This window comes from Hippocampus bargibanti, linkage group LG05 (assembly GCF_051943395.1).
Source record: "Hippocampus bargibanti isolate YZ-2025 linkage group LG05, ASM5194339v1, whole genome shotgun sequence".
NCBI classification, from domain to species: domain Eukaryota; kingdom Metazoa; phylum Chordata; class Actinopteri; order Syngnathiformes; family Syngnathidae; genus Hippocampus; species Hippocampus bargibanti.
Window position 1 is genome coordinate 20286503 of NC_142738.1, and position 12419 is coordinate 20298921.

Consider the following 12419-nt stretch of genomic DNA (forward strand, 5'->3'; position numbering starts at 1 on the left):
TCAGCAAAGCATGTTGCCCGCTGCCTGTGGGACAAGTTCTTCTGCATTTATGGGTTCCCCAAAAGGATCCATTCGGATCAGGGAGCCAACTTTGAGAGTAGACTCATCAAGGATCTTCTTGAGATGGCAGGGGTGCATAAGTCCCACACAACACCGTATCATCCCATGGGTAATGGCATCGCAGAAAGATTCAACCGGACCCTTGGAGGGATGATCAGAACACTTCCCCCAAAGTCTAGGTCTAAATGGCCACAAATGTTGAATATGTTGACTTTCTGCTACAACTGCACAGTACATGAGACGACGGGCTTTGCGCCATTCTATTTGATGTTTGGACGTGTCCCTCGCTTGCCCATTGACATCATGTTCCATCATGTCTTGGAGAACGCCAATGTTGTCAGTCACAATGAGTTTGTGAGCACCTTGAAGAGAGACCTTTCTGAAGCCGTGCAAATTGCTCAACAGCATGCAGCCAAGGAACAGACCCGCCACGCCCAGATCTACAACCGCAAAGTCAAGGGGTCGCCATTGGCTGTTGGTGACAAGGTGCTACTAGCCAATCGAGGCGAGAAGGGCAAGCGGAAGGTTGCGGATCGTTGGGAGTCAACCCCTTATGACGTGGTGTCTGTGAAGCCGTTGATCAATGTGTACAGGATCCGAGATGATGCCACAGGCAGAGAGAAGGTCGTACACAGGAACTTACTGCTCCCGGTTGACTTCTTGACATTCTCGGGGCAGGTGGAGCCTGGTTCGTGTTCAGAGGGGTCAGAGATGGACGCACATTGTGGGAGTGACAAAAGCTCAGTCCCTGATGATCAGGAGGACACTCAGCTGCGCACTGAGAACTGGGTCATGCAGTCTCCAGCTCAGACAGAGGAACATGAGCACTTCTCTTCAGAGCATGATTCCGCCGATGCATGTCGAGGGGATGTCAGTGAGAGAAGTCTGTCAGCAGGCCATGATATCCACACACAGACTGAACTTTCCACAGACCCGGTGTTTGACATAGCACGCTCGACCCCTGACTCACCCCCAGATGAGACTGAACTTGAGGCGGTAATTTGCACACAACCACAAGACACACAGGGCCCCATCAATTTCACGAGATGTGGTAGGACAGTTAAACCCCCTGACAGGCTGATATGTGAAATGTCCTATCAGAGAGTCGGGATGCCAACATTAATGTGGGTTTAATATGACCATTTGATTTTTTTTTGGGGTTTGTGCTGTGTGCCAATTGTCGCCATTATCTTTATGGCTTCTCAGTAACGGGTGTAGTTATGTGCTGTTTTGTGAAATGTAAATGGCATTTCTACTAGTCTGTGATAGGATGGGTTTTGAACCACCCTATTCCTTCACACTTCTGAAAGAAGAATTCCTATGATTGACTTCCTCGTACATCCTTGCCCGATAACCTTGTCTATTGTGCCTGTTGGTCTTTCTGTTGTCTTCCGTGTGTATGTTGCCTCACTTCTGCATAATTTAAGGGGGGTGTATGTAACGGAGTTGTGCACTTAGATTATTAAATTATGAAGGAAGTGACGCAACGGCGCACAGTGTGGCACTATGTCCCGCCCATAGTTTCCAGAACAATCTCGAGGAGATTCAGGGTGAGTCGCAATTTTCTGTTGGTCTTGATTAACGCGCATTTTCATGACAATATCTTATTTTGTTTCCCCTTTTGTACTGTCTAGTGTTATCTAATTAGTTCCCTTATTCATTTCGAGTCCAGATTACTTTTTGAGTCATTATTTACTTCACGTTTTGTCGAGTGGAACTTAGCTTCATAGTGCTTTTCTATTGCGCAGTTAATCACAAGACGAAACCCATGCGACTTCACCCATCCCTTCTGCCATACTGTGTTGCAGGTAATAATTGTTTCATTTCGTTTTTATTGAACAATATTTAGTTTCTTGTGTCGTGTCTCATTTGCCCGTGAGTGTCCGTGGCTGGTTGAACTGTGCGCCAGCCATTACAAGCGCACCGCGTGTTCTGCTGAGTCTCCGCCCATGATGCGTTCAGGGACATCTTGTAAATAACAGTGAACTTGTGTTGTATTCTCTTTTTCTGTAAATAACCACTATACGATCACACGTTGTTAATTCTGTTTTGTTATCGACAATGTTTTGCATTTGAGAACAATCTCGAGGAGATTCAGGTTAATCACAAGACGAAACCCATGCGACTTCACCCATCCCTTCTGCCATACTGTGTTGCAGAAATAAAAGAAATAAAAAGACACATCCACGCGTCTCGTCTTCATTAATACAGCAGCATCGTGGAGATGAAGACAGTCACTGTTGTGACACCCGTCACACATATGCAAGAATTTCATGGGAGACGATGAAGGCGGCGCGCAACGTGCGACGGAGGAGGACATGCACTCTTGAGTGCTTCCTTTCATTAGGACTGCTGAACAGCAAATGAGCCCTGAATACATGTGAGCAACTGCAAGATAACATTTAATCGTCTCTGCTTGATCTGTGAACAGATAAAATCTACAATGACTAAGAGAAAAGGCAGGGCTACCGATGCTAACACCAAAGCTAACGTCAGCCCTGTACCCCTTAATGCTGCTACTACAGGATGTGAAAGTGAAAATACTGTTTCTTTGCCTCCTGTATGTCGTCCAAAAGAAAGTCACGCCATGATTGTTGGTAATATGCACGATTACCTGGGGGGGGAACCTACTGCGGCTTCCAATGGGAGTGTGGTGGGAGATTCGTTCCCTCCGCTTCCACTCTCTCCTGCGACTACCTCTACGACAGTTTCCTCCCCGACTTCACCAGCAGCTAAAATAGCTCGCAATATCCGAGGTCCAGTTCCCCAAGACCTCATGGCAATTCTGCTCGCTGAATTTGAGTCTCTGCGGCAACTAATGAACACAAGAGCTGATGCCCTAGAGGCTATGATTAAGATGAACTCAGTGACTATTGCAAAAGTACAAACAGAGAGTAAAGAAAATACGAAACAAATAAATGGCTTGAAAGTTTCTCTGGACCAGATGCACGCAGAGACGGTTGCAATAAAGGATAGATTGGGAAAACTGGAGTCTCACCCACGCAGTTTAAACAAAGACATGATAAACCGCATTTCCAAGTGGGAGACCTATCATCGACGTTGGAATCTTATCCTCCATGGACTGGAAGAAAGCAACCAGCAAAATATTCGCCAGGAGACCATACAAGTGCTTCAGGGTGTGCTGCCTGAGGCCAAGGACAAGATCCCTGGTGTGGTGGACACCATCCATCGCCTCGGCCCGAGACGCCCAGACAGCTCCAGGAGTCGCCCTATAATGATCCAGTTTGCCTTCAGGATCCACAAAGAAGCCATCTGGGCAGCAGCGAAAGCGGGTAACTCCTTCCTCCAGGCTAAAGGTCTTCGGCTATCCCTTGACTTCCCACCAGAGGTACGTGAGAGGAGGCGTCTGTTGTGGCCCCAAGTGGACAAGGCCAGAAAGGAACATAAGCAGGCCCATTTTGTGGGAGGCCGTGCCTTTGTGGATGGGGTTGAGATCTTCCCTCCCTGATATTTAGGAGGTTCTGACTGACTTAACCTCTAAGTATTCTCCAATACCTGTAAATAATTTTTGATTTACCAGGCTGTTAAGCTAATAGTATTAAAAGAATAATAAATAAATAATGAATAAAGCAGTTGCTCTCGAAATAGAAATTTAATATTCTACACGTTATGTTACACATCATACATTATGGGCTTATTATGTTTAAATGTACTACTTTTGGTTATTCAGCAGTCCTTAGTCTCTATTTCTTTTTCAATAGAGACTGTGCTTCACCAAATCTTTGGTGTGAACACTTTGTTTTTGAAGTGATCCCGTGGATTGCTGTTTGAGTTTTCTATATTTAGTTCTTATTAAAAAATATTGTAATTTCTTTTATATTTTACTTTTCCTAGCTTAATCTTTCACTTCTTCTATTTTCCTTGTCTATTTTCTACTGTTCTCATCCCTATGTCCCTTTCCCTTCTCTCCTTAAATGCCAGGGGTTTGAGGAACTCCTTGAAACGCAAAGCTGTATTTTTGTTTCTCAGAAAATTTAAGTGTGATTTCTTGTTTTTACAAGAAACTCATAGTACAACAAATGACGTCAGTCTCTGGAAAAGTCAATGGGGAAGAGATTTATGGGGAGCACACAGGTCGGAAAAAGCAGCCGGTGTCACAGTTCTAAAAGAAAATTTCTCTGGGGAAATTATTGGTCATGACAGTGACCCAGAAGGTCACTATATCATACTTATGTTGGCAATCTCTGATAAAAATGTTATCATGATTAATATATATGGGTACAATTCACGCCCTAAAAATATATTATTGTTAGAAGAAATTGATAAAAAAGTCGAGTACTGGTTAAACAAATATCCAACTGCCTATTTAATTTTGGGTGGTGATTTTAATGTAGTTATGAATAACAAACTAGATCGACTTCCACCACCAAGCCAAGCAGTCTCCAATCTATACCTCATCACCTTCATGGAGAAATACAACCTATATGATGTTTTCAGAGAAAAGTTTCCCTCTCTAAAAACATATACTTGGCACTCTAAGGACCTTTCAAAACAGTCTAGACTGGATTACTGGTTGATATCTAAAACAATCGCTGCGGACCTCGTTGAAGTAGACTACCACCCAGCACCACTGTCTGATCATAAAATAATTACGCTTAAGGTAACCTTGACACCAGTTATGAATATTCCTAAGGCTTTATGTTGGAAGCTGAACAATAGTCTGTTAGCCCATGATGAAGTAAAGGAAAATATAAACAGGTTAATAAAATCTCATTGGGACACAGCTCTTCTTCAAAAATCTTTCAGCCTCCAATGGGAACTTCTAAAATACGAAATTGGTAAATATATGAGGAAATATAGCAGCAATTTAGCGAAACACAGAGGAGCGGAAGAGGATGATTTATGTGCTCAAATAATGTCTCTTTCCAGTCAATCAGCAACCCTATCTGAGGATGATCACGCCAAGTTAGCAGACTACCAAAATAAACTTGATGATATATATAGACGAAAAGCAGAGGGCGCATTCATCAGATCCAGGAGGCGTTGGCTGGAAGAAGGGGAAAAATGCTCATCGTACTTTTTTAACTTGGAAAAATCTAAATCTAAAAAGCAAACCATTGACACATTAAAAATTGATAACAAAATTGTTTCAGACTACCACAAAATCTCCTCTTTCTGCTCAAAATTCTATGGTAACCTATATACTTCCAACCATATGCAAGCAGAGCCAGTGTCAATTTTAGAGTCCATTACGTCCAATAAAACTATTAGCATTAATGAGAAAAAACGATGTGATCAACCAATTAATCTAATTGAAGTGCAGGATGCAATTAAGCAGCTCAAGATGAATAAATCTCCTGGAAACGACGGGCTTACTTCAGAATTGTATAAAACCTTCTCTGAACCTTTGGCTCCTTTTCTGCTCAATGTTTTTTCTGAAAGCATCTCAAAAGGCTCCCTCCCCTGTTCACTCTCTCAAGGTCTTATATCTCTCATTCCAAAACCAAAAAAAGACACATCATCTCTTGAAAACTGGCGCCCTATCTGCCTATTAAATACAGACTATAAAATTTTGGCCTCCATTCTTGCAAACCGAATTAGAAAATCCTTACCGCATATAATTAGTGAAACACAGTCAGGCTTCTTGAGTAAAAGACACATTGCCAATAATGTTCGTCTTGTATTGGATATTCTTGATTATCAGGAACTTATTAACCACAATAGTTTTATTTTATTTCTCGATTTTTACAAAGCCTTTGACACCTTGGAACACCGTTTTATTTTTCAATCACTTAATAAGTTTGGTTTTGGAAACTACTTTACTCAGGCTGTTAAGACACTGTACACCAACTGCAACTCCTCAATACTGCTTAAATATGGTACGTCCCCTCGCTTCAACGTCTCCCGTGGCATCCGTCAAGGTTGTCCCATTTCTCCCTATTTATTCTTACTTTCAGCACAAATTTTATCACTGTTGGTCACTGAAAGCGAGGTCCAAGGGATTGAAGTAGCGGGAAGGCAGGTTGTGATTAGCCAGGTGGCAGATGACACCACACTCTTCCTGAAAAATCCTGAGCAAATTCCAAGGGCCATAGCTCTGGTTAAAGAGTTTTCCAAAGCGTCAGGTCTTTCGCTTAATATAAATAAATGTGAGTTGTTAGCTGTGAAATCATGTAATGAATCTATGCTATACAACATACCTGTTAAAAATCAAGTGACGTACCTAGGTGTTGTCATAGCCAAAGACGACGAAGAGCGTTGTCATTTGAACCTCGATCCAATAATTGATAAAACCAAGAAGCGCTTTAATCACTGGTTACAAAGGGATCTATCACTAAACGGAAGAATACTGCTAGCAAAAAGTGAGGGAATCTCTCGGTTTGTATATCCTACAATGGCTTTAAATGTGGATCCAAGCACATGTAAGACAATGGACAAAATAATGTATAACTTTGTATGGAAAAATAAAACTCATTATATAAGAAACTCAGTCATATCCAGGACGGTAAAGGAGGGAGGCCTAGATTTTTTGGACTTTACTTCTCTAAACTATACGTTTAAGATTAACTGGCTGCGTAATTATCTGTGTAGCCCTGATGCAATCTGGAATTTCATTCCAAAATCCATGTTTTCCCGACTTGGTGGTCTGTCTTTCTTGCTGAAATGTAATTATAAGGTTGAAAAATTGCCTGTTAACCTATCAAAATTTCATAAACAAGTTTTATTAGCCTGGTGCCTAATGTATAACCATTCTTTCTCTCCGCATTCATGTATGATCTGGAATAACTGTCATATTTTGTACAAAAACAAATCACTGTTTTTGTCGAGATGGATTGACTGGGGTATCATTTATGTAAAGCAACTTTTTAACACAAACAATATTTTAATGAACTATGCTGAGTTTCTCAATACGCATCAAATCCCTGTGACCCCTAAGGACTTTGCCATCGTTATGGATGCCATCCCAAGTGGTATCATAAGCCTGTTCAAGGGTCACTCCGCTACTCCCGACAGACCACCGCCAATTCCAGTGACAGAAACTGCCCTGGGGAAACTCTGTTTCTCATCAATTGCTCGAAATCGGAACCGTGCAATTCGACATTTGTTTCAAAAATCCTTTGTGACGGTTCCCTACGTTGTTCATCACTGGAGAACGTATGTCCCAAATATTCCATGGGAAAAGGTTTGGACCCTCCCATATAAATTTTTCATCACCAACAAACAAAGAGAAATAACATACAAACTTTTGCACCGTTGCTATCCTGTTAAACATAAGATACGGTCCTTACAGGATATATCATGTACATTTTGTGAAGCTGAGCCTGAAACTGCAACTCACCTCTTCTGGGCTTGTCCCGAAACTACTCGCTTCTGGAAACACTTTGTCAAATACGTTCAATGTAAAGTCACTTCTCTGTTCATATTTCATTACAAAGACATGCTGTTTGGATATTACAACAAGACCAACGATAAATATTTTATTATTAATTTATTAGTTTTTCTTGCCAAACATCATATTCATAAATCTAAATTTTGTGGGAGGAAACCACTATTTGTAATATTTCAAAATGAAATGAAACTATATCAGAAAACAATTCAACCATCTGCCGACCCAAATGCTATCAAAACACATGATTTGTTGATGAAATATGGCATAGGATGATGTGCTTGCCGAAATCATCTGGTGTCCCCCCCCCTCTCTTTCTTTTGTCAATTTCACTATGTTGTGCAGACTCGATGGAATGTTAAAACCCCTGGCACCCCCCTTCCCCCGCTCTCTCTCTCTTCTATTTTGTTCTTCTCTCCTCTTCTTTCTTCTTGTAAAATGATTATCTGTCAGGAACTTCTATTTCCTGTGCGATCAGGTACTGTCTCATACGCGATTATGTCACCTAATGTATGTTGCCAACTATTTGGAAAATATCAAGTATGCAGAAAGATTTGCTGAGACGCACCTCAGATGTACTTTTAGAAGCTCCACAAGCTATTCAAAGCCAATGGTTTTGTTTACTTTTGTTGTGTTTTGTTTGCAGTGTTGTTTGTTTGTTTCTATTACTTTGTATGTTTGCATGCCATTTGAATTAATAAAAAAAAAAAAAAAAAAAAAAAAAAAAAAAAAAAAAAAAAATGGGAGACGATGAAGCTCTCACAGTATTTACGAATTTTGAAGATTAACAAAAATGGGTATGGTATTTTAATAAGTCTGAGGTCAGAAAATAACTGTTTTTATGATATTTTTACGGCAACCCTTTTGTTATATTTAAAACATCCATTTAAAACATCATTAGGTTTGCAGGATTTGCGGGGGATGACGGACCGACCAACGGACGGACCGACAGACGGACAGACAGACAGACAGACAGACAGACAGACAGACAGACAGACAGACAGACAGACAGACAGACAGACAGACAGACAGACAGACAGACAGACAGACAGACAGACAGACAGACAGACAGATAGATAGATAGATAGATAGATAGATAGATAGATAGATAGATAGATAGATAGATAGATAGATAGATAGATAGATAGATAGATAGATAGATAGATAGATGTACATATGAAAAACAATTGGTACCGTATTTTCCGGTGTATAAAATGCACTGGAGTATAATGCGCACCCCCAATGAATGGAGTATATTCGAACTTTTTCCATATATAAGGTGTGCCGGAGTATAAGGCCCACCTTCAATGAATGAAAAAGGTTATCCAAAAATAATGTCTAAATATATACAAGTTGTACAAATATAAGGCATACCACATTATAAGGCGTGACACTAGAGACTGGGGTTATGCACAACTTTTACAGGGGAAAATGGAGTTGGTGGCTGCTGACAGTAGTCGCGAGACATATTGTGGATCAATGTTACCTCACTCATAAGGCACACCTGTGTATAACCTATCCTGTGACTGTAAAGTGACCTTGAAAGTTTTGAAAGGCGCTTATAAATGAAATATATTATTATTATCATTATTATTATTATAAGGCGCATGGTCATCTTTTGAAGAAAATGAAGGCTTTTGGGGCACTTTATACACCGGAAAATATGGTAATTCATTAAGTTAAATGTGTTGTTTTTTTCTTGTACATTCCATAATTGCTCTTGAGCAAAAACTTAGTTCATCTTATTAAAATACTCAATTATTCAATAGCTTCCAGTGGGATATCCGAATACTAACATCTTCAATAGCACGTCGTATTTTGGAATACAGTAACCACTCGTACTTCCATCAGACCCTCATTTCGTGTCACCTGAACCCTTGCTGTCTGAAACAGCTCCAACCAAACTCAAATGTGGCAATTCATGCTCAGCAAATGCTCTTTAAGCCATTTACTTGAGAGATCGTTTTTTCCACTGCCATTTCTCACATTCCAATTACAGCAATTGAAAATAATGCTAAAATCACCAAGCGCTTTGTTTTCTCTCGATTTGTCTGCCTCAATAAAATGTCATGAAAGGCTTTGCTTACTGGAGAAAGCTTTGCCTATTACCACCTGGAACTACCTGTGACGTCATGCTGAAAACACCCGTCCGGCGAAACCATTAAAAACTGAGAAAAAAAATAATTGCCTCAAACTGTACAAGGACTCACAGTGGTTCAGTGTACACTTAAACTCAATTGTCCTCTGAGGGTTCCATTGTCACACGTACTCGTGGCTTATCAAGCCTTGTCAAACGCAACAATTTGCACGACTTTGATTTTAAGACGGCAAGAGTTGAGTGTGCTCCCGCCGCCGTTACTTACCACTCGCGTTCTTCCCACAGATGAGGTGTTGCCAGTGCTGTAATGACCCCCAAAGCTCAGCATCACTGCCGACGGCCTGCTCCAGGCTCTCCACGTTCAACTTGGGCATACTGTTGTCCCGCTCCAGCAGCGCACTGCGCAGCACTCGCTCGTATATCTCTCGGAAGAGGCTCTCCATGCACGCCGCCAAATATATGGAAGCGTGTTCGTGAATCCTGACCGCGAGCCTGCCATCGACCATCCACCTGAAGAATTTCCCCACGTTAAAGACTAGCCCGCAGCGCACGGACTTGCCGCGGCCGAACTTGTCCTCCTCCGTGCTCATGTTGTACGAGGACAGGGCGGAGAGGGCGGCGCAGATGCAGTTCGTGGAGACGACCCACGACAGAACCATTTTTATGGCACTTTGGATCTCGTATTTGGTGCATTTGGCGTAGCGCAAACTCAAGCGCTGCGCCTCCTTGGCGACCCTAACGAGGGCCCGGCTGGCCAGCGCGGAGAGTCGGAGCAGGACGTCCTGCGGTGGTCTCGGCACGCTCATTCTCTCGTCCCTCTGCAGGGCTCTCGCCACCTCCCCGAGGCTCCACGGCACATCCTCAAGCTCGGGTAGTTTAGCGCACTGGCCGGTGCACTCCAGGATCTCGGCGTCTTCGACCAAGACCGTGTTGACAGTGTCCAGGCTGTTGTTTCGACTGTGCATGGAGTCAGTTAGTTGCCAGCAGTTCCCCCCATGCACCTCCGAACAGCACAGCGACGCACTGGAAGACCTGAAGGAGTCGGCGGTTCCACCATAACCCGAGTCGAGAGTCAAATCCTCCAGAGTCCTCGCTGTTGCTGCTGACTTGCTACTCCTTGCCATAATTGTGCTTCATTGCGAAAATGAAAAGTGGGTAACATCTATGAGTGCACATACGCGCGTGCCGTGCACATGAAATGAAATTTTGTGAACGGTTGGACGGTGTCCAAGGATTTCATACAAAGTTAAAAGTGTAAGAGCTCAATGCGCCAGCCGTCAAACGGTTTGACCAGCGCAGTGCCTGACAGTTGGGGGCGGGGACAAGGCGCAAAGCTGACAGCCAATCGACACGCGATATTAAGCAATGGTCCGTTCTGATTGGATGAATCGTAGATGTCAATTAGAAAGTCACTAATAAGGCGCCTCGCGAATCTTATTAATTAATGCTGTTCACAACATTGATTTCGCCCTCTTAAGCATTGCAGTCTCAAGTGAATGTAGGCAGAACCACATTTGCACTGAAATGTGCACGATTGCCAAATTCTAATAAATCTTAAATAAATTAGCATCCATTGATTTGAATTAATTGTATTTATCTTCATTTAACACTCGGGGGTAATTTGACGGAGATAGATCACGCCTTTTAAAATAGACTTTTTCTGGTCCCTTACTGTGGTAACATGATTCATGACCATTAATAATATATTACAGGCACAATGTATCATCGTGTCTGTGTGTGGATGTGCAGGTAACCAACTGAGATGATCTCAATAATTTCCAAGGTCAAGCACAGGATTACTTTCATTCAGGTTCTATTCTTTATTCTTTGTTTTGTAACATGTATAAACTCTAAATGTATAAACATGTATAAACAACTCACGTTGTATGTTTACATTTATAACCAGCATACACAACGACCACAATTCACCATTTATTGCATTCATTATGATTTGGAGTTTTTATTTTGGGGAATATTTAATGTTCCCCAAAACTCATGTACGAAACTGTAACGTGCATGCTTTTAGTACAATAAAGAAAACATTACTTTCGGTTTAAAAATACATTGAAGCAAAATTAAGGTTTTGATAAATGATAATTTCATAAATTGCAGTGTTGTATTGCGTCTGCAGCAAAATTCGCATGAACGGGTCGGAATAAAAACATTTCTAGACAACAGTGACCTCCAAAGCCACAGGGTGGTAATTCATTTGAGCAGTGAGTTCAATTGTTTAGTGTATACAGTATACTTTCTCAGTTTAGTTTGGATTCGACTTCAACTTGCTTGTACATTTAATTTAAAAACTGCAATATGGCTTGTGAATAATTTCTTGCATAATTTCTGGGAATAATTTCATGCAAGTGTATGTATACACAATAATACCAAGAAACGTTTAATGGAATGACATTTATTTGTAAAACAGATCAGGAAAGCAGACTAAGAGAACCATTTTCATGCCTTTATCTCCGGCAGATGTGATTATTGTAGCAGTCTTCTAACTGAACTCCCTCTAAACAGCATCAAATATCTGCAAAACATGATCATAACACATCAGGTTGGGTACTAACCAGAACAAATAGAATAAATTACTCCTGTGCCGAAGGATTTACTGTACACTGCATCTCAATTAGCTGTACCAAGAGATTTTTAAAATCTGCTAAAATTTATCATTTACTGAATGGTTTGGGTCCATTGTATATTAAAGAAATGATGATGGAAAATATCAGGCTCTGAGATCTGTAGTCTTGGATTTATGCGGGTTCAAAGTAATCATGTTGAACCTGAATTTGTCACGGTTTGCAAGGTGGTGATGGCAGATGTGGATCCCAAAAAGCAGGCAGGAGGGAGGAGCAGGTTGTATTTGAGAAATTGTATTAAAATAAAGTCAACAGGAACAGAATCTCAAATATCAAA

General features: G+C 41.4%; 1 protein-coding gene across 1 annotated transcript in view; it reads right to left on the reverse strand.

Annotated features, from left to right (window-relative positions):
• Positions 1 to 11170, reverse strand: part of abtb3b (ankyrin repeat and BTB domain containing 3b) — a 158470-nt gene extending 147300 nt beyond the window's left edge. Inside the window, exon 1 of the mRNA XM_088997204.1 lies at positions 9772 to 11170. Within this exon, the coding sequence (XP_088853330.1) occupies positions 9772 to 10630 (859 nt within the window). The 5' untranslated portion in view covers positions 10631 to 11170. The remainder of the gene's footprint in view (positions 1 to 9771) is intronic.
• Between the last annotated feature and the right edge of the window lie 1249 nt (positions 11171 to 12419).